Here is a 26,626-nt window from a genome sequence, read left to right on the forward strand (position 1 = left end):
GCCAAAAATCTCATAAAGGCAAAGTTCAAGATCAAGTTCAGTCCTGCAAAGGCCCTAACTTGGACGCTGAAAAGCCAACAGGCAAGCAGGTGAATGGGGAGGCAGGAGAGAGGGAAGAGCTCCTGATAGTTATTACTCAGTTTTTATGATCAGACAAAATTCCCTTGGTAAAAAGGGAGAACAGAAAATCATAACCTAAAAAATAAAATAAAATAAAAAATATTGGAGTACATTACCTAAGGGGAATATTCTATTTAGAGAATCCATTTTCTTTTTTAAGTGAGTCACTTTCAAAAATTTAAGGTTGGCAGCATTCCTTTAAGATTATACACAAAAGATAATACAATAATGTGTAAGAATAACTACATTTTTTATAGAAAGCATCGTCAGTAATACGCTCATCATAAATCCATTTTACCTGAATTCCCTTTAGAGATGAAGCACCCATGTAAAGAAATACTCCATAAAGTACTGGCATAGGAATAAACTGCACAAACAAGCAGAGAAACAAAAGAGCACATTAAATTCTACTTAACAATTTTAAATGCTTTAAGAAAGACATCTGAAACAGTTGAAATACAAAGAGCCATATGCCTGCATTAATCAGACAAGTTGTAAATTCAGAGTCACTCAATTAAAAATTAATAATGTTTCTCAGAGTATAAAGCATAAGAAGAATCTGGCTCCATAGTTTTATTTTCCTCTCATAGCTAGTCATTACAACATACTTTATTCACTATTAATAAAAATAACAGAAGTACACAAAACCATGAAAGTGTTAGATATATACTTAAATTTTTTATTTAAAAGACTGCTCAGGAGAGAATCTGAAGAGTAAAGTTATAAACCTCAGAAAAATATTCAAGATACATAAAATATTTCTAAATGATAAAAGAAATATTTTTTGCTATAAGCATTTAAAAACAGGTGAATTACTTTTATGGAATGATTTTGTAAGAGACTATTTTAAATGTTCAGGTTCTCAGCATATAGTGTTTAGGTAAAGGAGCATTTCCATAGATAAATATTTGTTTTAAATACTAAATATACAAAATACATGTTCTGTGTGTTTTCAAAGTGAGAATTTTATGATTTACTTAATAAAATACTACTGGAAAGCACAGCTTCTAAGGGCTTGCTGCCTTCACTGTGAAAATATGCAAGTCTAAATTCTGGTTTTACTGAAGCCAGTGGCAAAATTCTTACTGATTGCACAGAGGCCAGATAATTCTTTAAAGAGTATGAATTGTATACATGGTATTATATATGCATATAACCAGACAACCATTTACTGGTGAGCTCTGTTGAGTACACAGGAAGCATGAGATAATCTCTATGTTCATTTCCAAGAAATGAACCACAGAACTTCTATTCGAACTGTGAAAACATTTTTAAATTACACAAATATTTTAAATCACAAAATATTTTTAAATTTTCTAAATAAATTTAAAATTTGTATAACAAGACTGTTTCATGATAATTTGCCATGGGCCCAAAACATAGACAAAGTGTGAATCTTCATCTACTACAGGTATTCATATACTACAGGGCAGAATTCCCTTGGACTTCAGTCAGGCCAGATTTTCATCGCAAGGTTTTTGTATAAAAAATGCTAGAAGTCCCTAGGCACTTTATTATGTTAAATTAGAACTCCACTTTAGACTACCATTGTGTAACAGACATTATGTAGTTAGTAATGTGCCTGAAAAAAGCAGTCATTAAATAGTACAGTGACAACAGTGAAATGTTCAGTGCAGTATTCTTTAACTATTCCTTACTTCCCCCAATTACCTTCAGGATACTTGTCAAAAAGACAGATGAGCCCATAAGGACAAAAATCATGAGGCCTGTGACTCTTTGTTCCCGGATTCCAAGAAATTTCGGCTGCTCCCCTGGAGCAGAGCACTCCGATTCCAGTTTTAAACTATTCACATGGGAAATAGAGAGGACAGTGGCTGCAACAAACCATGGCAATCCCATAATAGAGCACACGCCAAGCATGACTGCCACCATGAGTAGGTCAAGATGGTATCCACATCCTTTCTGTAAAAAAAGTAATGACAGCAAGAAGATATAAAATGACAACTGAATTAAGGAGAACACTCCTGCCAGGAATTCCTAATGAACAGTTAGAGACAATTAAAAAAACTGTGACTTGTTGAAAAAAAATTGCTTTCTTCCCTGTGTTGTCCAGACTGGGTCAGTAGTGATGGCAAACTGGTTATCCAGGAGAATTCACACTAGTTCACAAGAAATGCTCAGTGTTATTGGATTTGTTCCAGTTACGAGTTAGGTGTACATATCATAAATCCACTTTACAGTGGGCACCAAGTAGCTTTCCTTCTTATAAAATAGACACTAGCAAGACACTGGAAAACGCATAAATTTTCTGTCTTAACTAAATCTCTTCCGTGGATAACAGTAAGAGGAACATCCAGCTGCACTGTGCACTTTCCACTGCACTAATCCTAATAGACCCTCGATCTGTTCTTACACAGGAAGCAGGAAAGTATGTATTTTATTGTTCTCTACACAAAAATTCTTAAGTTAACTTTTGCAAAATCATTTGATACTATAAAGGGGCATGATACCACAGTCATCCTTTTAAAGTTTTTAAAGATGGCAAGCACATGACAGTCGTACATTTTCACTAATGTACTTTCATTGTATCTAAGAGCAGATAGCTAGAAATTAGGAGAAATAAAACTATACATTAAAATATAAAATCAGGTACTGTTTTACTGACTTCCTTACTCAAAAGTAATACCATAAACAACCATGTGGAAAGCAAGTACAAAACCTTTGGGTTTGGATCACTTGTGTAGTATTGAAATACTACATGAATTTACCAACAGGTGGATAGTGTTTTGATTTTAGAGTAGTGCATAAAACTCTTTGGTCAAATCTTCGATACATTTAAAAACCTGCAATTACAACTTGCACTTGAAAAGGAGAAATAATGAATGCACTAAGCTTGGTTCCATAGATTTCTGTTACCACAGCTGAGCGGGATATTTCATTTAAATTTTAGTAGGTATCCAGAACTACCTCACAGCTGCAAGCAGGAGCTCAAGCTTTTTTCCTTTAAAAAATCAGGTAATTAGCTATGTCCACAAAATTTTGCAATATGGCAACAAATCCAGTGTCACGGTCTGATGAAACAGTGTTGTTCATGCAAACAATGTGAATATGTTGAACCATAATTTTGCCTGTAAACCCATGCAAATGCCTTTTGACATAAAAAAAGTAACTAAACTAAACTTGGAAGGATTTGCTACAGAGACTGCCAAAAGCTGAAATGTACACTATCCAGAATTTGCTATGGGAAGTATAAAAAAAGAGGGGAAAATGAGTTGGAAGCAAACAAATCATTTCTTTCTGAAGACAACTTTTACTTCTAAAATGGGAAGTGTCTGGGTTTATGAAAATGTAAGTCATATATCGAAATGAAAATGCCATCTTATTTGCTTACATTATTTAAAAAGGGGGAAAAGTAAAGAAAATGAATAGAATCAACTCCAGCAACCTTCCCTCACTCCCCAAAGTGCTTATGAGTCTTAACTCCAAGACACATCTTGACAAACTCAGAGATGTGTCACACACAGATATTAGTTACATGCACAATGCACTCAAAGAAAGAGTTTAATTCTAAATCCTAACAGAGACACCTTTTTTTACCTTCTGACACATTTATGAGGAATGTATCTGCTAATGCATACAGAATCCGAGAGCATTTCCTCACATTCATACATGATCTGAGGAACCTGACATATGGGAAGAAAAGGAAGCATAGCAACAGGTGATGCTACACCAGACCCCAGCAAAACTAAAACGCAGCAAGACAAGGGGGCAGCCAGGAGGACCATCTGACTCCCAGATGCCAGTGCTGAAAAAACACATTCCAAAGCTTGGCAGCAAATTCCTGCATCTGTCAAGTTAACCACATGCAATGCTATGGATTGACATGAAGAGCCAGGCTGACAAAGAGGGCAAAAAAAGAACATATCAAATGTCACAATCATCCAAGAAGAGGCAATGCAAAGTGAAGGTTGCAAATGCATTTGCTAAAGCAACTTGGGATTGGATTGCTGCTTATTAAAAGTATGTCAAAAAAAAGCCTAAGCTTGCTGCATATACATGTACAGAAACCTGCTGCTAGATTTTGCCCAACAGTTTTTCAGAGGGGTGATGTCCCTTTTTCTCTCTCCATCTGTAGGCAACTAAAGTGTTAGAGAACAGTGCAGGAAGTTGTCCTATGTTGTTTTAAGAACCCATTGTGCTTCTAAGGCTCAGTTTCATTCTTCTCCCTTCTTTAAGATAGGAAGAGTATTAAAAAAAAAAAAAAAAAGTGGGTACAATCACAGAGAGAGGGAAAAAAAAATCTTGTATTACAAAATAAGCTCTAATAGTTTTTCAAAATCCAGTCCAGTAGAACAACACTGTCAATACCTGAAAAGACAATCAAGATGGCACTTAAGGAAATTATTAATGTGAAGATATTTTTCTTTAAGTGAATGGGTAAAAATAAAGCATAGATGATAGTGCTATCTTAATTCAAAATCTGTATTCCAAATTACATCCATAAAGACTTCTGTAAGGCAATAAATCACTGACGTGATTTATCAGGTACACTGATGCCAACAAAGAAAAAGCATAACAGTTTAAAGGGGTGCTATATAGCATTCAACAAACTAGCATGCTCAAGTAGATGAACTCACATTACATAGTCTGAAGAAGAAAACAGCAGTGAAAATATAAATTTTGACTGAATACCTTTAGTTTGTGTTCTTTTCTATTGATAATGACAGCTGTGATCTGCTGATCCATAAAGATAAGGATAGTACAAAGCAAGGCTGGAATTACAGCAGCTATCACTGTCCACCAAGGATTAGGACCCAAAGGAGTAATAAACCAGCCACGATCATCTCTGGTGGGCTAAAAAAACAGTTATGCATGACCAGTCAGAACTTAAAGGATTATTGACATTTTAGCTTCACAATACTACATACGAAACATTACTACCTATGTAAGTGCACTACAGAATGCTAAACTTCCTATGATACCAAAACAAGAAATTACACATAATGAAACCATCTGGAACATTACAGACTTGGTTGTATTTGATACAGTGAACCCAGAATTTGGAAGGAGCCCCAGAACATCACAGCAGTCTAGGATTTGGGTGATTTGAGCCTTGTTAATCTTTGCAGAGATGATATTAGAAAGCATGAAGGGGCCTGAAGAAATGTGAAGAGGCTCACTTACATGATTCGTAAATCTAAGAGGTTGTTTAATACTTTGAGAACACAAAAATTTTAGAATAATATCACTACTCCCTGAGGATAATAAAAAACTAATAAATCCCCTATAGAGAGTATTCTGGAAAATATTAAGGCAGTGCAATTTATCAGCAACTTACCTTAAAAGCATTTGGAACCTGAAGTTTTGGCGATGGAATCCCAATGGCATAGTCAATTAAAACCATAGACAGAATAGTGAGAAAGACAGCAAAATCGCTGACAACAGATCGTACCTACAATTATTGAGAGAAATTACTATTTTAGTTAAAACCTTTGTGTATTATTTAAGATTTTTCTTCACTGTTTTAAGACATTCTGTGCTTACAGCTAAAACCATGCTTATTCTGACACAAGCTTCTAACAGAGAAAAGATGCAGTGTTCACTTCAGCAGTTTACTGAATTTGCAATGCAGATGGAATTCATACGACTAATGACAACCTTTGAATTAAACTAATGGCACACACCTTTGTTGGGAAATATCGGCTAGTTTTGAACTGCTTCAGTGTGGATGACAGCGTTACTGTGGAAAAGAATAAGATGACAGACCAGAAGAGGACATCTGGAACATAAGGGCCATGATGACCACAGGCTCGTCCAACAAACTCCCCATGAAATTTTTTACATTCCTATTAGGGAGAGAAAAACAGTATTGCTCTAAAAAGATTCCATGCTGACACTAGTATTTTCCATCTAATTTCTTTCCTAAATTGCAAGCAGATTTACTAGAAATAGTAAAAGAATTCTTATATATTTATTTTAAAAAAACTTAAAACTCATTATATTTGCATTTAGTCTGCATGGAAAACTCTGAAACTCTCAAAAATAATCTCTTTTTAATCAGTATTAAATGATGAAGTCACTAAGACATACCATAAATAAAGAGATTAATATAAAACCGGATTTATTTCAAACTGAGTAAGTTCACTTATTTATTTTCTGTTTACAAATACAGATTTACACTTACTAATTCTTTCCAAGAGTGGAAAGCAAAGTTCAAAAGCCACCAAGAGAAAGGCTGCTCCTGGTGCGTTGTCAAGAACTGCTTTTTTGTTTTAACATGACAGGCCAAGCAGCTGAAGAAAGAGCTATTTAGAATGCGCAGTATTAGACTAAATTTAGCCTAAAAGGAGACCAATACATTTATTACCACATGGGGGCAGCACATTCCACAAATTGTCTTTCTCTTAAAAAAAAACAAACAAAACAAAACCCGATAAAATGCCAGAAAACCCCAACATTAATTCTATTCCATATCGTTTATGATCAATTATTCAGATACAGTAGAAAACATCTTGAGCAATTCTCCACTGCCACACTTAGTTGACTAAAATCATAGAAGTAGCTTTAAAAAAATGAGCTACCAGCTCTGGACTCACAATTCTTTCCCTCTCCTTCCCAATGCCTCCATTTAAGAAAAATGAAATGCAGCACCCAGAATCAGAGATTCCTGACAGCAATATCCTGCCATATCCTTTAGTATTAGATTAAGTGGGTCATTGGCTCATCAGACTGGCATCACAATACTGTGGGCTTGACACGTTATGAGAAACTTTGGCTTTGAAAAAAGGTCAGCTTGGAAAAAAACACAGTTGCTATTTGATGACTGTGAGACAAAAGAGTGCAAAACTTTTTATATTGGTATAGGAGTAAACTTGGGATAAATATGATGCACTTCCAACTGATGAAATAAAGGTTTCAGGTGGGAAAAAAAAAATCAGGAAATCCAGAAGAAATTCTCAAGATTCTGGGACATCAAGTAGAAAACTTGTCCTGGCCTGAGCTAGACCTTGATTATCTACTGAAAACGATTTTGTCACCATCAGAACAAGCATTTTGCTCACACTTGTTCTGTCTTGATAGCAAAAGAATTGTTAGTTCTCCTGTTGTTTTTTAGAGAGAATGAAAATCCACATCTTCAGAAACTTGGGACATTTCAACCAGACACAAGAAACTACATGAAGATATGAGACGTAAAACAGACAGTGGGGTGAGTCTGACCAAATATTTACAGACAGCAAGGTCTAATCTCTTACTGCAGTACTCTTGAACAGAAGTTTCTTGATGATGCTTGCAGGAAATAAAAGACACAAAAGTATGAAAATATTCAGTTATTTTTTTGGCAACTATAGGAACTAATGAGATGGTCAGATACACTGCTACCTATGTAAACTCAAGTTTTAGTAATAAACTTTCACAGAAGTTTTAAAGGGTTTTATATAATGCAGCCAGCCTTTTACATTTATAGTTAAAACAAAATCTGTTATTTTAAATCTCCTTAGCTGCAAATGTACTCTGAAAAACACTGTCAGAGATCTGAGAAAGTGAGAGGAGGAGTCTGCCCCTGCACAGATGCTCTTAGAGTGTGTTGCAATTTTGAGAATATTCATTCTGAACTGCTGGAATCTCTCAGGCCAGCCGTTCTCAGCTTTCTCTCTGCTGTGTCCACACCAACAGAGTTAAGGAGCAGATCTTGCTCAGGGCAAGCCATAGAAGAAAGCTCTTGATTAATTCACAATAGGAGAACACAAGCTCTTCTGCACTCCTGCCTTTGAAAGAAAAAACGGTATCTGCTGGAGACAGTCCACTAGGTTGGTTTTTAAGTGTTCAGTTTGTTTATGTCTGTGATTGGTTAATTCAGTTATAATTTCTGAGAGAACTGCTCAGCTTGGTGTCTTTTGGGCTCAATTCCCTTTGACTGTGTAATGAAATGACCCATTTTTGAGAAAAAGTGGTGGCCCAAACTGTCAACATGACACTTATAAAGTTGTAAATGTTACTTTGAAGAAGGCAAACTTGAAATAATAAATCCTTTCAGCTAAGAAAAGCATACCATTTAGTAACTAGTTACACATCCACACAAGCCCCACAAACTGTAGCTTTTTCCCCTACCTCCCTGGACAAAAAGAATATTACATAACTTCAAGCACATGTAAGAAAAAATTGGTCACTGGTCAGCTGAACAACAAATGTTACAAAATTTCTCCCCTTCCTCTCTTTTATAGCCCGAACAGTTGGAAGAATGTTGTAGAATGTTTTAGGGGAAATAAAAGCTTCTGAGTCTTTCTAACAAGGGAACTTTGGGGTTGCCATCTGGCAGAATTTAGGACAAATCCATTGTCATTTAACATGTTTAGATTTAATCTCAGCCAAGCTCTTGTACTAGTGTATCAAGAAGGTTTCAAAGGAGGGCACATAATGCACACACTTGCTTTAACGTGTACTATCAAAGGCTGCAAAATGCTGACAAATAGAGGTAATGCTATAAAGTTCATGTAAATTTGTATTAAGTCTATTTTATGCTTCATTTGAACAAATATGATCAGAAAAAAAAACATGGTATTTTTTTCAATATATATGCTGCAGTAGGAGAGACAAAATTATTTATACTTATGCCCTTATTTATTAAGTTCCAATATTTCACTTACTGACACAGTTAGGTTCCCCCATGGCACATCAGAGGCAGATATATTGTAGTCCTGCCAATATTTTAAGGTTTTATTGCTAGGATGTTCTGGTTCCACACAATTGCATCTGAAAAGATAAAATATTTTTTTCCTTAATAATAAAACATATATCAGATATTAATCCAAATCATCAACTTCATAACATATTGAAATTATGCTCTACTTTGACAGAAAATCTTATTTCAAATGAATTCTGTAAATGCATGCTTTGAAGCAGTTTGTAGTTCAATAGCTAGTGTATTACTAGAGTATAATTAGCCGTGAGGTGCATATGCATATATAGTACGTAACGTGACATATTTAAACCACTGTTCAAGATAAAGTTTTACCACCCATTTTCCTCCTGCTCTCTTGATACTTCTGAGCGCAGTTTGTAATACCGAGTATGTGCCAGTTCTGTTCCACCCCCTGACACCTGACAACTCCCTACACGGTCATTACATGCTATGTACAGTTCCAGGCTGATCCATTTCCTGAATAACAAACTGTCTGTACCCTCTTCCTTTCTCTTTACCAGAGGAATGCTTTTGCATGCAAAACTGCCAGACTACCCAGTCAATTGCCAGGGCTCTAAGAGTGTTGGCATCACCAGCGCCGAAAGCTCCATGAACTCTTTGCCCATTGATTTTCCTTTCCCCACAGCTGCTGTAGAAGCGTGCTCTTCATTTTAAATTGTGTATTTTAACATACAAAAGGTGACAAGGCAGTGTGGGAGGACAATACTGCAAATAGGTAATTTAAAATCAAAATTAAGTCTTTAAAGCCTCTGAAGCAACTGTGGGAGACATTTTCTTTGACAAAGCCTTCAAAATATGCAGGATACTTCGTAGGTTCCAAGATGTCAAGTGTGCTTTTCACTTCTCCTTAAATTAATCCTACTTTAATAATCTATAGTACCATCTAGCCTGATAGTATTTTAATGTGCTTATGATGGCTTTAAATAAATTGTGTACTCTCTGATAAAGTTTTTAGGAGTAGCTGGGGACAGGATAACATCTAACTATAAAGAGTCAGTGAGCATGCACTTGCATTAGCTGTACCAGAATATCAGGTTATTCACTTACCTATACCATCTATGTTCCTGTGGTTGTTTAACTTTCTACAAAATTACAATTCTCACCCAGATTTGTACAATTTTCTATATAAGAAATTCTACCATCTACATTGTGAGTACACAGCACTGCCATTCTATTTCAATTACAATACTATACATGTGACAACAGCTGCATTTAATATATAGATATGTAAAGATGCAGGTTGTCTTTGAGCAATTCCCCGCTTTTATTTTAAATGCAGCTATTTATGAAAGAAAGAGAAAACCCTTACAGCCCATGAACCGAAAGCAAAATAAAAAAGCAACTGCATTCAGAGGAATAGAGGGCCTGAGCCAAAAGTCCTTGACTGGATCTTCCAAATATATTTAATATGCTTTGGATCAGGCCCTAAGTGCAAAATGAATGCGTGTTCAATGCGTAGTTCAAATATTACAAAATGGGTTAAATGAAGCAGTCACTACTAGTGAGCTACAGTAGCATTATAAAGCCAACAAACAGTACAGCTACATTATCGCAAGGGAGTATTGGATGTTCATGCAACGATACAGAGGTGGCTATGTCAGGTTACTGCTGTTCTCTGTGAGCACAGGAGCTCCTTGGCCCCTGATGTCCATCGCCGATCGCAGACTGGGCAGATGCTGGGCCATGGCCCATTGGGGTTTGATTACAGTAGGCCAAGGTGACATGGGCTGCTCAATCAGTCACTTCCTCACTAGAAGGGAAGCCTGTGTCTGCCGCCAGCACTACATGGTACAGCTACACTTGCTGCAAACTGCAAAATTACATTTAAAAGTTAGAGGAACCGAAATTTCTATTTCCTTAGAAACACGACAAATGAAGCTATAGTTTAACACAGCTCAAGTAATTCATCTTCAGATGAAGTCACCTGTTTATTTCTATAGTAGTATCACTTTCCTCCTTCACAGCTTGCCTGTTTGGTCTTTACCAAGTTTCACAGGCATTTAGTGATGGCAGACTGATCATCAGCAAATAAGTGGCTTGTGCAAACTCTACCCACACAGACCAAAATGACACTACACACTGCTTTTGTCACTGAACAAGTGCAGAATTGGGCCCTAACTGTAGAGATCAGATCCTGCTTTCTACTGAGAAGACCGTTCAAACAATGATTTCAGTCTTTTGAAACATATATACAATGTTATATTGCTCTCAGTGTTGTACGTGTTTTGGCAACACTGACATTTTGATGTGAGATTTCAGCATGGTATTACTGTCTTCCAGCATCACACTAATTGCTCAACATTATAGAAACGTGAGATAGTAAGACACTCCCTGTAGAACCCAGAAAACACAAATGAAGGTACCACTCAGTGCCAGAACATGAAAACATTACCTACTAAAATGTGTCATTTCATAACACATGTAATTGCTTCAATAATAACTATTTCCCAACACAACTGACCTGCAAGGAGAAACTCACATTAGTTAAATGAGGCTTTCTAGTCTAATTGTTTGAATATTTTAGTCTCTTTCATTGCCATTTTTTACTTGAGAGCTGCTGGAAGAAAAAGTAAAATACACTGAATTGTTAATACTAATACGTCCTTCTACTTTCCTGATAAGAAATGCATTTCTTCTTGGAGGTTCAAAGTTCTTGTAAAGTTGTTTAAAGCCCTGAGTACATGAGATACATACACCTATATTTTCTAACCAACATATTCAGCTCTAAATACAGTACCACTTATCAATGTACTCTCACACCTTGTAAGACAACTAGAAACTACAGAAGGATTCATTTGATTCTCTTTCATCATGGATAGGAAGAAACTGGTTTCTTTCATGGCTAGAATATAGGCATGGAAGAATCTGACATCAGCTGTGGTAGCAAAAGCATAGTTGTCGCTATAGAGGGGGGAAAAAAAGTCTTTGCTGCCAATCTCAACACATCCATTTCATCACACTGATGACAGAACAATTCTTTTTGTATCTTAACACTTTTGGCTACTGGAAGACGTTCTGATCTCCTGGAGGCAATTTAGACATTTAAACATGGGTGCCTGTACACTTCATGGCATCTGTGACATCCACGATGAGTTGGCACATATGAGAGGGTCTGTGGTGACTCATGCCTTTGTTTTGAAGGTAGCTGGAGGCTGAGTGATCTACAATGGCACTAAGCACCCAGTCAGAGGTCACTCACTATCTTTTGTATTTAAAATGTCCATAATTTGCAGCTAGGCAGAAATCACCAGAACTTGCTTTCTTCTAGGGTATTTAAAAATCTAATACAGCCTATTACAAAGTGGCTTGTAAGTCCGAGGCAGAATAAACCATTTCAGACAAGACAGTCTTCAGAAAACTGCAGAGCTGTTGTAAGATTTGAATTGATAAAAGGAGAAAGTAACAGTCTGAACCTGCTAACTGGAAAAATAACCAGAGCAAGGAGTCTTTATTGTCTTTACACCTTCCAAAGTGCTCAAGAAATCTCTTGCAAAACTCTGGCAAATCAGGATGGCTGACAAACTGGTATCCTCTGGAGCCTTCTCCTCTCTCCCTCCTGCTGGAGCTGGCTATCACTGGCTTTTTCATAAAACAGTAAAAGCTTTTAGTAGTTTCTAATAGAAATCATCTCTATGGTCCCCTATTACTAAAAATTCAGCTACTTGAACCCATGACAAATCCCTGATTCTTCAGGTTGCCTCTTCACCATTTTCTTCTTTCTACCTGGCTGTGCACACTCTGCTCCCCAAACAGATTTTAAACATGCAGCATGATGCCAGTCTGGCTTTGAACAAGAGCTTCAAACAGTGGTTTTGTCAGTAAATAAAACACACTTAAATGGTGCAGCTCCTTTTAAAGCCCCATGGCCATTCATCCCTAAGGAGTTGCCATTTTTCAGTATGTTATTTTCAAGACTAGGAGGCACTTACTATTTATGATTTTATCCAACTCACAAGGCACTGGTTTGGATCTCCTATTTTTCCAGCATTTACATATTGCAAGCTATACCTATTTATACTTACTAAGGATCTAATCTATAAAAGATGCAACTGCAGCTTCTTCATGATTAGTCAATATACCATTTCCCCTTCCTAGAAGGGCAAAATGTCTTTCTGGCTCACGTAAGGTATCTTGAGAATGAGATTTTCTCAATATGAATATTTATAATATTTTAAATACTAGAGGCAAGTATGACAAATAAGTTGCAAAATGTGCTTGTTTAAACAATATGTCTCACTGAATATCAGAGCACATATTTGGTAATATGAGTAGGAAGTTTTTCCCCTAACACAGAGGATGCTCTACGAGTGTGCTGTGCACAAAACAGAGAAGGAATAAGATGACAGTATGAAATGGAATATAACTAGGTTTGTTTTAAAGTAAGGTATATTAGAATATATATGTAAGTATTCTTTACATTGCATTTACAAGGTTGAAGGAAATATATCAATAGCAAAATGCTATGCATGTTTAGGTTGTGTCCAAATACACCATTTTCAAGTGAATTATGGGCACTCACAGAGTCTTTCTGTTTGTCTAACAATTGCTATGAAAATGGGACAACAACAATACCATAAACGATGTCTTCTCTATCTTGTACCTACAAACCTGTATATCCCTGGCATTATATTTACCATAGTCCTTCTCATGCCAACATTCACAACTAAATCAAAGTCTCAGTGGAGAAGAGACTGGAAACAAAATAATTAATAGTGATGGAAAATGAAATTGTCAGTTAAGTTCTATTCTCAGTATCACGAAATCCTTTCACAGCACAGCTGTCACGGCAAGACAAGATTTTTTTCTTCATTTATTCATGAGATCTGCCATCCTGAATTACGACCATGAAGTTAAGTAGCCTATCTCTGACAGTCACGAACATCAGTAGGCATCCGCATATACTCTCTAAGGTTGGAAGTCTATATAGTTTAGTTGGTGAAGCTGAGGAGGAAAATAGAAAAAGCCTATAAAAAGTAGTAAAACAATGCCTTCAGCAGCACAATATTTTCACAGAGAGAGAGAAATCCGAGGTGGGCAGCTAATGCTAGAGTGAAGAAATCTCAAAGAATCAGTTTCTTTGGATCATACATCAGGAAGAGAATGTTCTGTCAAGGGGAAAGTCTAGAAAACAGATTTATAATCATATTGTAGCTTTTTTTGTAGCTTTGATTTGAACTCACAAAGGTTGGTCATTATTAAGCTGCCTGGAGCAGTAGGCAGTCCATGCATTCTCAGCAGTACTATGGCATGTAACTGCCATACACAGGAGTTCATGTGCAGAAAAGTAGAGTAACTACGTGGGGTATTGACAATTCATCTGAAAGCTTTCACTGAGAAATATTTCTAGGATGTCACTTCACCCTGCTTCTGTAGTTAAAAAAACATACACGTGAGGAGAAGAGATTCAGTATAATGCTGGTATAGAAATAATATACTGCAATACATCATAATGCTATATGGTCAGCTTAAGTTTCAATTATTCAGGTGCGGTGCATCAATACACACAAATGTACTATAACAAAACCACAGAAGAATTTTATATGAGCCTTTCTAGACTTTGAAGGCATTGTGTAGACCAGCTATCAACAAAAAACAATGCTGTGGAGAATTACTTATCGAGAAGATTTATTTTGAAAGTGGAGGGGATGAGTAGTAGGAAAGAATAAACCAAGGTAGGCACTCTCTGGCTTCCCTCTCTTGGGCTGGGCAGGCATAGGGAAGTCCTAGAATAAATAGAATAAAGAAAAATAATGTCTGGATTCCAAGGTTTGTCAAGAAGCAAAAGAGAACCAGTTAAACTCAATGATAGCATTTGCATGGTTCTAGGAAGAGGGATATTCTTAGGGAAAGACACACAGAATATAGCACAGTTACTTAACTGCAGGAAGAAACTATAAAGGGGCAAAGAAAAATCTATATTCATATCTAATTTCAAAGAAATCATTACAGGAATTGGAATTCAATTACACGCCTGGGATCGTAATGAGCACTTCTGTGCTTATCACCATTGACTCTTCTCATTCCACCTGCAGCTTAAGGGATACAGGGTATAAACCAAACTGATCTGCATCCAATAATGATGTATTTAGATTAAGTTATAAAGATAATGAAAGATATAAAACTTCCTTGTGCAAACAGTGGTATGCACAAAAATAATCTTCACAATGCCTCCTAGAAGCAATGGTTTCTATAGCCTGCAAACGATACTGAGATTGACATGATCTTGGCTCTCTAATTACATCAGAGTGGGATTTTCTACTCCTAATGCTTAAGTGCATGTCAATACCAAGACAGATTGCAATATGCATATTACTATGCCAAGAAATCACTTTAAAATTATTCAATGTAATCTGTTAATAATTGAGTAACTTCTGGTAAAGAATTATTAAAAACAACATGAATTCATCACTTTGAAAAAAGAATTAATAAAAAATTAAAAAGTGTATAAAGTCTCAAGATCTAAGCACCTTACACTGAGAAATAACTCATCTTCTATATTCTAAGATAACTATCTTAAAATGCTTGTATTTTAAAGAATACTGGATTGCTTTCTAAATTGCATTGCTTTCATCCACAATGTTTATTCTCTTTTCCTTTGAGAATGTGTTTTTTATTTCCTCCAGTGTGGGGTTCTCCTTCCCTAGCAAAAATAATATTCTAATATTTGTTATACACATTAAAACCGATGGGCATCAGTGTTCCAGACAGGATTCACTAACTGGAGATATATTTGCTACAGGGGTAGGAAAAAACAGGAGGAAGAGAGTGCAGAAGTAAGAGAGTTGCTATGCCAACCTACAAATGCTAATGGCATGACAAATACAAAAAGGTCACATAGAAAAAAAAAAAAATAGAAAGAAAAGCCCTGATCAGAAAGTATGTGCATTTAATTTAATAAACAATGCAGCTACTCTATTCAAATTCCTTCAAAATAATGTGGTTTAAAAATAAAAAATTGCAGCACAGTAGCACACTGAATATGAAGTTGTCTTTGTCCTTCTTTTGATTTAGCTCTTATTCTTTATCATCCATATCAAAAAGATGATGTTTTAAGAAAAACATCATGGATTTGCCTGCAAGTAGATCACCTAAAGATTAGGACCAATACTTAAACACAGAGTAACGAATATAATAAATAAAATAAAATTTAAAAAAAGTGTTATTAGGTCTAGTTTTACATCAATTAGATCATGCAACAGAATATAGTTTTGTCTTCTTGAAACAGAATTCTGTAACTCATATACCTATCTTATACTTAAAATGGCAAAATGCTAAATACAATTTTTAAGACATCTTTTAGGAGGACTTTCAGCCAATTTTCAAATATTTGTTTCTGCTTGATTAAAAATTTAAAAATAAATACAAAACCAACCCAACTGTTCTGAATGTTCTTTCTATAGTCTTCTAAGGTTTGTTATGGCAGATAGCAGTAATTACTCCTGTACTCTCAAATATAAGAGGAAATGCATGCAGTACAGTCTTTTACATCTTACTCTTGCAACAGAGACTGTTTATGACAGAATTCAAACCCACCAAAAATGCAGAATGGTTTTCTCACTTGAAATATGGTTTCAATCTGGTTGAAATAACAACCATTTTAAATTACTACTTTCTTTGTCTTTCTAGTACTCCGCAGGAGTATGCCAGTGACTTTTCCTGGGTCATACTCATGTCTTCCCCAGGGCAAAGGAACAGTACTGGTGTGTAGACAGACTACCTGTAGACATGAGAGCCTTCTTGGAAAGCCCGTGGGAGAGGGGAGGAGAGGAGGGCTGGACCACAGCATACACTGGAAGCTTTCAATATATACAAGCCTTTTGGCCAATTCATTATCAACTTTTTGAGTGGGCAACAGGCAGAATACAGAACACACAGAAATTTTACAGTATAACCTGAGTTTTCTAGCATAGATTTGCAGATCCAAGATGAAGTTTTACATAAGCTTTGGCTGAGCATTCAAAGAGAAATGAGTTACTCAACCTTTTGAAGTTCACCCAAGGCTAATTAAAGAACTGCCAAGGCTTTACTAACAATTAAAAACTTGTCTTTAAATCCCCAAAGAGGAAAATGCAAACAGCTGTTTTAATTAGCAAAACAGCAGATACTAATTAGCTTCTGTAACAGAGTATGCTGGTCCTTTAAGGACAGGACCAGATTCAGCCCAAGTTCGTTACCCATTTAAACTACAAGTAGAAGGACTGGAGTCAGATGCTGCAGCAAAAGCTTCTAATTCCTCCTGAAATCAATACTCCCCGTCCTCAAGTACACAAAAGATACATTTTTATTTCAAGTAAATTTTTACGCTTATCTGTCTTTTAGTTTCTTATCTCTCTGGAACTGAGACTCAGACATTTGAGCATGGACTGAGGGTTACTTGAAATGTCTTGTGATGACCCCCTGGGGATGGTAACTGTGATACCTCATCTTCTGGGCAAAAGGCCACTGTATCTGGACAGTCACATATGGGCATTTGCACAGCAAACCCATGGAGTTCAGGTGGCACCAAGTCTGCTGTGAAAGCACTGGTCATTTGGGCAGCTGAAGTGGAGATGCTCCAACTGAGCATATCTTTCAGTTCTCTCAGTCTTTAGAGACCGGTTCTGAATAACTAAGAAAAGCTCAGATGAAGGAGAAAGGAGGAGAGAGAACAGAAGAGGCCGGAATTACCATTTTGCTGTTCAGAGCACAGATCCTTGGAATCAGCAGATACGCTCTTATAAGATAATCAATATGTATCAATTATCCATACACTGGCATTTCGAACTAGCACTTTTAAAGCTAAAAAAATGTAAGTCACATCCCATAAGTGCCCTGACGCTTGCTCATTTCACTAGTAGCAGGGTCAGTTGCTATGGACTTGATTGATAATAAACAGGATATTGTTGCAGGTAGAAGATACAGTATAAATGCCAAATATGAAATGTAATGCAAGACTTTAAAAGTCAATTTGTACTATCTACAGAGAGTGAAAGAATAACCGAGAATATAGTTATGAAATAATAAACTCATAAATAACTATAAAAATACTATATCAAATATTTTTTATATCTATATATGTGGTTGAAACCAGTAGGCAGTGGTCAAATCTTTCTTCCAAACATCTGGAAGACACTTGTCCTTCAGGAATTGTGTTTGAAAAATCTAAAACTACTGTGCTGTAGGACAGGACAGGTCAATAGGTGTAATTGGAGATGACAGTAGCTGCACTTATACCATTCTGTGTGTTCTGCACATTCTACACTCAATGAAGAGGGTTACCAAGGGCAGGCAGCAAGTAAACACCACTCCTCAAAAATCAACTTGTATTCTGATTAATAAATGGAATTCTAAATAAAACTAAAAACATTTATTTGTGAACATAAGGACTATGACGACAAAACATTTTCAAGAATGTTTTCAAGAAAACTCTGACTGTACCCCTATACAAGCAGGAATGTTAAACTTATTTCTCTGAAATCTCAAGCAGTATCATGGGATTCAGATAACCATTAATATAGCTACCCAGGAATCCATATTTGTGTTTATGTTTTGTGCTTATGTTTTTCGTTTGTTTTCGTATTTTAATATCTCAGCTCCACCTGCTAAATGGCTTCTGAATATTTTTTTGCCCTTGTATAGTATTTCAACATCTGATCTTCAAAATCATAGGAGGACATCATATTCTCTTTCCCTCTGAGATGACTACTTTGAAGGGATAAAGGAAAAACAATCCACAAAGACTGTGCTGTATGAAGCTCTTCAGAGTAAAATACCAAATTCATAGAAGTTACGTTAAATAACAGAATATAACCTCAACTGCATATTTGGTCTATTCTTGATGTTTATTGCTTTCTCTTCAAATTATTATTCCTTTGTCTACTGATTAGAGACTATTAGAGAGGAACAGAATTATTTTCAGCATGATGAGACAGTATGTCACAGAAGAACTACAGTTTCTCTGATTTAACTTGTATGAATTAAGCTATGTAATCTGCATTCAGATTCAGGATTTGCTAACTATTCTTGTAGTGATAATATACACAAAGCTTAAATGTTTTCTTATTGCCGTGTTCTGTTTTTCCCAGCTTAAAATGCAAATGAGACATTTGGTTGAGACACTCCTGTTTTTCCAGTGAACAGAAGATGTGGCACTGTTCAAGCATTCTTCCGTTAGAGCCCCACCCTGCTCATGCAGAGGGTTCAAATGGGTTCAGTGAAATAATAAAGACATTTCTGGAGAGGGATTTTCATTGAAAATGCTTTTTAATGACATTTTAGTTGCTGAGGTGACCAAGCTTGACTGGCCTCAGGAAAGACTAGGATTTTGTTCTGTACTAGAAAACGTTTTTGTTCTCATATTACAGCAACAAGTCTATGAGGTTATTCTTCTAAATGAAACTATATTGATAAAAGCAATGCACTTTTCTATTCCCCAGGTACAACAGTACCTGTCTAAACTCCACAATAAAGCTGCTTAAACGGAGTTAGTTAAAAAATCTTATTATTAAGAAAAAACTGATTATGACATAATCAATAAGCACTGAGAAGCATCTAACAATTCCAAATCCAGTTCTTGGAGCTTGTACCTTAAATGCTAGAAAGTTAAAATAAAGGAGGTACATCAATTTATATCCTTTATAAATAGGTGAACATTTCAATTGGAGAAAAAAAACAAACAAAACCAGATAATTTATGATATACAAACATTGCCTGAACAGCCTGTTGCCAGTAAAAGGTTATAAATCATCAGTACAAGGTTACAGGAGGAGACAACTGAGCTGAACCTCATTAAATAAAAATGTGAATAGAGACCTAAAACTGAGGTCCCCTCACATCCTATTTTTAATTCTCTGACTTCCAGAGAATGCATGTATGGAAGCTTTCTGAAACTCCAAGTCAAGATATTTTACTTATCTAAAGTATATGTGTCTTGCTTGTACACATACCTCCAATAACTACCACTTCCAAATGACAGCATAATAGCTTCCACATCTTAAGTTTGGAACTACTAAAAACTTTTTCTGCTGTGCTCCTCACAGAGAAAACATCCCATTTACAAAACCTAACAATTTAACAGAAAAAATCTTACTTACGAGTACTTGGTCAGCAAATCCAAATTATTATGCATGTTGATTGGATATGTCTCACTGAGATGAAACAGCTTCTCTAAGGCCTCATAAATGAAAATGATGCAGATAAGAGAAGCAAAAGCTTCTTCAGTAAATCGGGTAATGTAGCAGACTAGGGAGCTTGCATCAGTTGCAACAAGGATGATGCACAGGATTGCAGTCCACAGCCCAATGCTAGCTCTCAGAGAAAGGTATGACAACCCATACTCTCTAAAAATAAGAAAAAAATTAAACACAGTTAATATTTTCTCCAGCCACAGTGAATGGAGACAAGGCACCTACAAATTTTCCTTTCTAGGGACAGTCTTAATCAGAAACTACATACATACGTGAAAATATTGTCAAGTCACCTCCTGACCAGAGCTCTCCTCCCAGTTAACAGGACACAAAGAGGTCTAACTCTGCTAAAGCCAGTGAGAAGCTTTGAGGGTAGTCACACACTTGAAGTGTATAAGGTCCACTCACTTTTTATCCCATATCCTGCTTTGCTAACAGCCAACACCTGTCAATTTCTTTTTAAGCTGTGAAAAAGTAGCTATAACAACTTTCATCAAAATTCTGTATGCTTATTGCATATGATAATAGAGCTCCAAACACACCAGGTGACATTAGCACAATGAACTAAAAGCTCTACCTGAAGGTGCTAGAAAATTTATTGGGGTGCTAAGTGGGGTCTCTTATTCTACGTTGTTCAGGAGATCTTGGTGCAGAAGCCCCATCACAGCAATGAGGCAGAAAAGCAGACAGGATAGCAGAGAAGCAGGATGGCTTCCAAGATGGAGACGTAATTTTTACCCACGCTGTGGCAGAAATATGTCATGTACAGCACATTAACATAAATGTGAGTATATGCTGTTCTGGCATGACACTTCACCCTGGCATGGTCTGTATTAGTGACTATTGAAAGATGGCACCACTCCCACGGCACTTACTTCCTTGGTGAGAGGTAACACCTTTTGAGTTAGGGATGAGATAAACCAGTGATTTAAATGTATTGTCTCAGAGCAGAAACTGATAAAATAAAAACAAAACCAAGCAAAACCCAAAAAAAAAAAAATAAAGAAAAAACAAGCAAACAAAAACAACAAAAAAACCAAACCCACCAACATCCTGAAGCTGACATTCCCTTCAAAACAAATAAAAAGCTAAATATTTAAAAAATCAACCTTTCTGCATTACCACCAATTCACTTGTCTCAGTCACTGCATATTTTCAGACTCTGAAAGCCTAAGCAGTGCACTCCAATACAAATTGTTGGCTTTATTCTGTTGGAACTTTGGGATCAGTGCCTCTACTATTACCTAACAATATGTGAAGGATGATGCATATCATGATTTTCACTTACTTGCAAAATTTGAATAAGATCTTCTCAAACACTAAAACTGGTCCTGTGCTGCCAAGTATAGTGAGAGGCTGTCCACCAAAAAGGGAGTAGGCAATTCCAGTCATGGATGCTCCAAATAGTGATTCTATTGCACTCTGAATATGATACAAAGAGAAGTGTCCATAAATTTTCAAACAGGTTCTTTTTACATCGTCTTAGTCTGTAGCCTTCTAAACATTGAAACACCATTATTTAAAGGTGATTCATGCAACAGTAAGAAAATACTAACCACAAACCTAGGAATGCAAGTTTGTTTTAAAAGTTCAGATTTAACACATACTATACGACCTTCAGTTGCTTCTCCCAGCAGACCACCAAACGTGATGACAGGAGACATACAAGCACAGTAGAGAAACAAAAATGATGCCAGACACTGCAGACTGAGAGCATCCCTGAAGTCACTCCAGAAGAAGGGAGCTTTTCTTTTGATATCTAAAATCAATCCTCCAAAAAATCTAAAAAAACCACAGAAGAGCTCAAATTAATTAAGGAGGCATACCAAACTTTCTTCTACAGTATTGCTTCAAACATAATGCATAGAAGCTACTGTTCCTTGATCAAATGATACATACTCTTATACATCCTTCCCAGAAAAAAAGGTTTCTGAGAAGCCTGTCTTGCTGTCTTGGTAACTTCAATCAGAAATTTTGTTTTTAAAAAGAACTAATTTGCATGTTTCTTTTATAAAATCATCTAATCATCCAGACCTAAAAGTTCTGAACAGTTGCTTGTTCCCATGTATTAAACCCTATTGTTTATTATGTGAAATAATTCCTTATATTTGTATAATCAGAGAGCTATCACAGTACCCATTTGCCCACACATCTATATATAGAGCTTCACATTATTTACTTGAGAACCTCTTCCTAAATACACTGGATTACAGAATCAAATGTATGCTATCATTTTTCAAGGACAGTAAGTGTCATTTTTTTCATATACACGATACCAAAATATAATAAAACATTTAGAAACAGACACTCCCTTATGGTATACCACACAGTTTAAATAAATATCCCACAATGCTCTTTTTCTCACAGGCATACTATGTATCACATGCTGCTGAGGTGAAGAGGAAGATGCAGCATCACTATCTCCTAAATATTAAAACAATCCTTCAAGCTGTCAATTAGCAGGTTTCACTGGTGAGAGAACAGCTTACAGCCAGACTGGCCATCACCTCCTCTGTCCTGCTGTGTACACCAGCACTGCAGCTGAATCTTTAGTTTCATACAAGTAGGAACAATATTTAAGTATCAAGAGGCAGCAAGGTAAAAGAAAAGTCTATCACCCAACTACACTGCACTAAGGCAATCGCTGAGAACTGATACACTGACACCACACCACACTGGAAGAGAGAAAATAAGTATTTGTGTCAAATTCTTCATTCTGGTGTGTGTGTATTGCAGACACCGTGATACCCATAGCCTCACATACCAGGACATATCATGGCTTACTGAGGTAAGAAAGGAATGCTAGAGCTGCACAACCCAGAAACTTCAACTGCAAATAGCTGTAAGCATTCATAATATATGGCACATGAGTATTTCCAACTTTTCCTTCATGCTGTACAGAAACAAGAAACATAATAAAGTTTAATGGAGGTCTGACCTTTGTAACTGACAGAAAAAGGAGCTTGTAATAAATAAATTGTGAAAACTCAAATCCCTCTTGCCCTATCCCCCTCTCTACAAACTAGCACATATCATCCGTTTCAACTATGTGGTAAGCAAATCAGTAAAAATGACTGAAAGAAATCATGTGCCAAAACAGTCATTTGAGAGAGAACCAGACCACTGTGATTCCTTTGGAAGTGCATCACTTAAAAAGCTTAAGATTTTGCATATGTTTTCACTAACTTTCCAGTGCGTTGCAGCTCTGGTCCAGAGTGTCCCCCAGGATGTTCTGCTTCCCCATGGGCTGCAGTTCCATTTGGCACTCCCGGGATCTTACGCTTCTCCTACCAGAAGGAAAAGATATTTCTCATGGGTGTTAGCACCAAAATATAATTAGAGTCAAGGAAAAAAAAAAAAAAAAAAGCTTTGAGAGTTAAAAGCTTAAACATATAAATTTTATTTTAAGATTCATCAATGTAAGCTGTAAAGAAGCTTTATTAACAGACAGTTAATAGTAGAAGGAATTGTTGTTCTGTGAAATTTAAAGAACTGATGACAAAAAATCTTGTATCAGAAAACATTTTAAAGAACAACAAGCTTTGATCAATTCTTGCAGTAAGCAAAAACAAAAGCAAACCATGACTATTTGGAATAATCAAAGATGCTTATGGCCAATTATCCCTAAATTTCAGATCTTTAGATACAACTGTCTGTCTTTATTCAGGAGAGAAGTAGTACTGAACTACAGCAAATGTCATCACTATCCTGTATGCTTCTAAGCCAAGGGTTCTCTTAAAGCAAGTTAACCTAAAACAACAAGAGGACACAAAATGTTTATATAGTAACTCTGCTAAATGCCAAATTAATGAGACAAAAATTTACACAGCAAAAATTCATCATAACATTTAACAGTGTCTGAGTTTTACACTGTACAAACCTGGGAGGGAACATTTTTAGGTGGTTCTATTCGAATTGTTGGGTCCCACTCTCCAGGAGGAAGAACAGTAACCTGATCAAGAAACTCATCAATTCCAGACACCAAGTCATTTCGGTCTTTTGCTTTGTAAGCAACATCATGGAATACCTGTGAAAAATTGAGAAGGATGTGGGAGGAAAAAGAGATGGAAAAGGAAGCTCTCTCTAACATTTTTCACATTGGCCCCTTTTTTCTGAAACAGAATGCACTTCATACAGTTCCTATTAAACAAACAATCCCAGCTTCAACTGACTAGAGTTTCTGGTACATAGTTCTCATAGAAGTTCCAGCTGCTATAGAAAAACATCCTTAAGATTGATAAATATTCTAGAGATTTTACAGCTTAAGCACCATTAAATCCACTGGAAAGCAACTTTGTAAAATAGAATCTTCTCATTGAAGATATCTTGTGAATATTGTTCCTCATTTTGCTGTCTCTTTATGGCAGCATAATCTGGGCTGTTACATGATCATAAAATGAACTAGAATGCTCTTTGTGTATCAGCAGAATGGTTAGTCACATTTCATCTGGATGATTGGAAATTACCTATTACACCTTTTCAGTTAGTACAAAAAGACTAAAACCAAACCATGAATAAAAATACCTCATCTGTCATTAGTGTTGCAATTGATCTTCCAATTTCATGGTATTGTTGCCCTTTACCCAGTGGTCCAAGAAGAATAAACAAAAATCTGCAAATAAAAGTTAAATTTTAAAAATTCTAAAGGATAGATCGTTTGAAGTAACTATAAATACTACAGAAATACTCATCTAAAAAGTGGACTAGAAGAATCTCTAAGATAAACATGATATATAATCTCCCTCAAGATCTTCACACATGCATTTAAACATGAAGCTCTGCTTGGAAAAAAAAAGTGAAAATAACTTCCAAAAATATATCATAAGCTTAACAGTCAGTCTTAACTGAGACTACCAAAACCTCCTTACATAACAAACCTTCTTTTACATAATAAACACAACTATAATCTATGTACAGAGCACATTAACAATAATTCATTTAATTCTATTAATTCAACTGAATTAACTATTTTATGGTTGCATGAATTATTGCAATATTGGGGAAGGTAAAATGCTCCCCAAAAAATAACTTTTAAATTGTTTTAAATTGTTTTTACTTCACTAGAGCCTTTTAAGGCTCTACACAGCCCATATGTGAGGCTGTAGGCAAGTAAGGTTCTATAAAATACAGAACATTGGTTCAAATAAAACAACTGAAATTCTCAGTTTTGCTAAAAAGCACAAGGCAATATTTTTACTTACATTACTAAAATTTCTTTTAAATACACAGTTTTGCAGAAATTCTGACTTGTATTAATTTGTAATTATTTATTTTTCTTTTGGAAAAAAAAATCAAGAAATCTGTTCTTTTCCTTTTGGTTTGTGTGTGTTTTTTTTTTCTGTGGGAATTTGGAGGAGGTTACTAGGAAAGGCTTCAGAGGTTTTTCTCAAGGCCAGTTCAGTCCTTTAATGTTCTTTATGCACAAGCAAAAATTAGAAAACATTTTAAAAGTCATATCCAAAGTAACTACAAAGTAACTACAACTTAAAGAAAATTTTATACTCTTTATCTGTCTAGGAGCAAGGATCTGAGTCTCAGCATTGCATTTCATAGCTTAATACTCCTTCCTGAGTGTCACAAACAACTGGAATGCACTACTGCTTTCTTTCAGAATTCTACTTTCATAGAAACTAAAAGAGGGCAGGGGGAAAAGATAAAGAATATGTGTACAAACATATACACAAATAAAAAAAAGGGAGATTGCAATAATAGCTAAGTCAATGGACTCAGAAATGGGAGAATCACTTCAGAGTTTCTATCTGAATCTACTTTTCTTTTTAAATTCCTCATAATTTGTTTTCAGAATCAAACTACTTCATCAGAAAAAGTCTCAATTTAGAAAAAATTAATCTAATAAAAATTTATGATTACAAGTCACATTCCCTACCATGCAACTATCTACAAAGTAACTTTTTGAAGAACATATTTACTGCAGTTATCTATCCATTCATTCACTATCCCTAGTCAATCAAATCACACAGTTTGCTTTGTTGCATTTTATCCATTCCTATTTCGTTTTTCAGTTCTGGACACACAAGTAGTTTCAGTTCCAGATAAAATATTCTAAGAAGCTGAATGTTTCACCTTTAGTATTTCATCTGCAGTAATACCAGTTTGCGTAGGATAAACTGAGTGTTGTAATCTAACAAGCCATCATTTCTACTTCCGCAAAGCACACGCAAATCAGCATGTTTCTGAATACACCCATACATCATTTAAAGGATCTAAAGGGTGTCTCTGTTAGAGAATGAGCCAAACTCATAACTCAGTAAATGACAGAGCTGAAGGTTACATCGCCCTGTCTCCACAAGGTACTCAGAAAAACATGCAGTGAAATAAATCCAAGTGTACCTTGTTGGAATTGGAACTTCAGCTAGTCCTGTGAGCAGCACTGCAGGAGACAACCTAACAAAAGCGACAACTGCACGGTCCAGGAACTCGAGTTCACCAACTAAGATGTTTGATGCTTCAGCTCCAGGTGGTATCTTTTTCATGAAGTGTAGGTCAACCTGGGAAAAGTATATTAAATTACAACATGAAAGCAATTCACAGGGATTCTTTTTTTCCCCTGATTTGTTAACAGAGACTTTTTGGTCACTGCAACATTACCCATAGTTATTTCAATTGCACAGTGTCCCCTGTTCTTGTCATTTGAATAATATCTTTTTTATTAAAAATG

At 35.9% G+C, this 26,626-nt stretch overlaps 2 protein-coding genes across 11 annotated transcripts in view; one reads left to right on the top strand and one right to left on the bottom strand.

Annotated features, from left to right (window-relative positions):
• DPP4 (dipeptidyl peptidase 4) overlaps window positions 1-23,100 on the top strand; it is a 79,752-nt gene extending 56,652 nt beyond the window's left edge. The window contains exon 26 of the mRNA XM_027899946.1: window positions 22,315-23,100. Coding sequence (XP_027755747.1) covers window positions 22,315-22,407 — 93 coding nt within the window. The 3' untranslated portion in view covers window positions 22,408-23,100. The remainder of the gene's footprint in view (window positions 1-22,314) is intronic.
• Window positions 1-26,626, bottom strand: part of SLC4A10 (solute carrier family 4 member 10) — a 150,201-nt gene that overhangs the window by 14,734 nt on the left and 108,841 nt on the right. For all 10 annotated transcript variants that reach the window (XR_003573047.1, XR_003573048.1, XM_027899938.1 and 7 more), the window contains 13 exons: window positions 26,299-26,456; window positions 24,472-24,559; window positions 23,828-23,974; window positions 23,134-23,234; window positions 21,555-21,729; window positions 21,236-21,369; window positions 19,855-20,100; window positions 8,727-8,832; window positions 5,766-5,927; window positions 5,420-5,533; window positions 4,774-4,935; window positions 1,792-2,043; window positions 419-487 (listed from right to left, as the gene is read on the bottom strand). Coding sequence is in view for 8 of the 10 variants with exons in the window: in XM_027899938.1 (XP_027755739.1) it covers window positions 419-487; window positions 1,792-2,043; window positions 4,774-4,935; window positions 5,420-5,533; window positions 5,766-5,927; window positions 8,727-8,832; window positions 19,855-20,100; window positions 21,236-21,369; window positions 21,555-21,729; window positions 23,134-23,234; window positions 23,828-23,974; window positions 24,472-24,559; window positions 26,299-26,456 (1,914 nt within the window). In the remaining 2 variants the exon portion in view is untranslated. The remainder of the gene's footprint in view (window positions 1-418; window positions 488-1,791; window positions 2,044-4,773; window positions 4,936-5,419; window positions 5,534-5,765; window positions 5,928-8,726; window positions 8,833-19,854; window positions 20,101-21,235; window positions 21,370-21,554; window positions 21,730-23,133; window positions 23,235-23,827; window positions 23,975-24,471; window positions 24,560-26,298; window positions 26,457-26,626) is intronic.

Source organism: Empidonax traillii, unplaced genomic scaffold (genome assembly GCF_003031625.1).
Source record: "Empidonax traillii isolate 1590-97213 ecotype Southwest subspecies unplaced genomic scaffold, ASM303162v1 scaffold696:size366466, whole genome shotgun sequence".
In the NCBI taxonomy this organism is placed as follows: domain Eukaryota; kingdom Metazoa; phylum Chordata; class Aves; order Passeriformes; family Tyrannidae; genus Empidonax; species Empidonax traillii.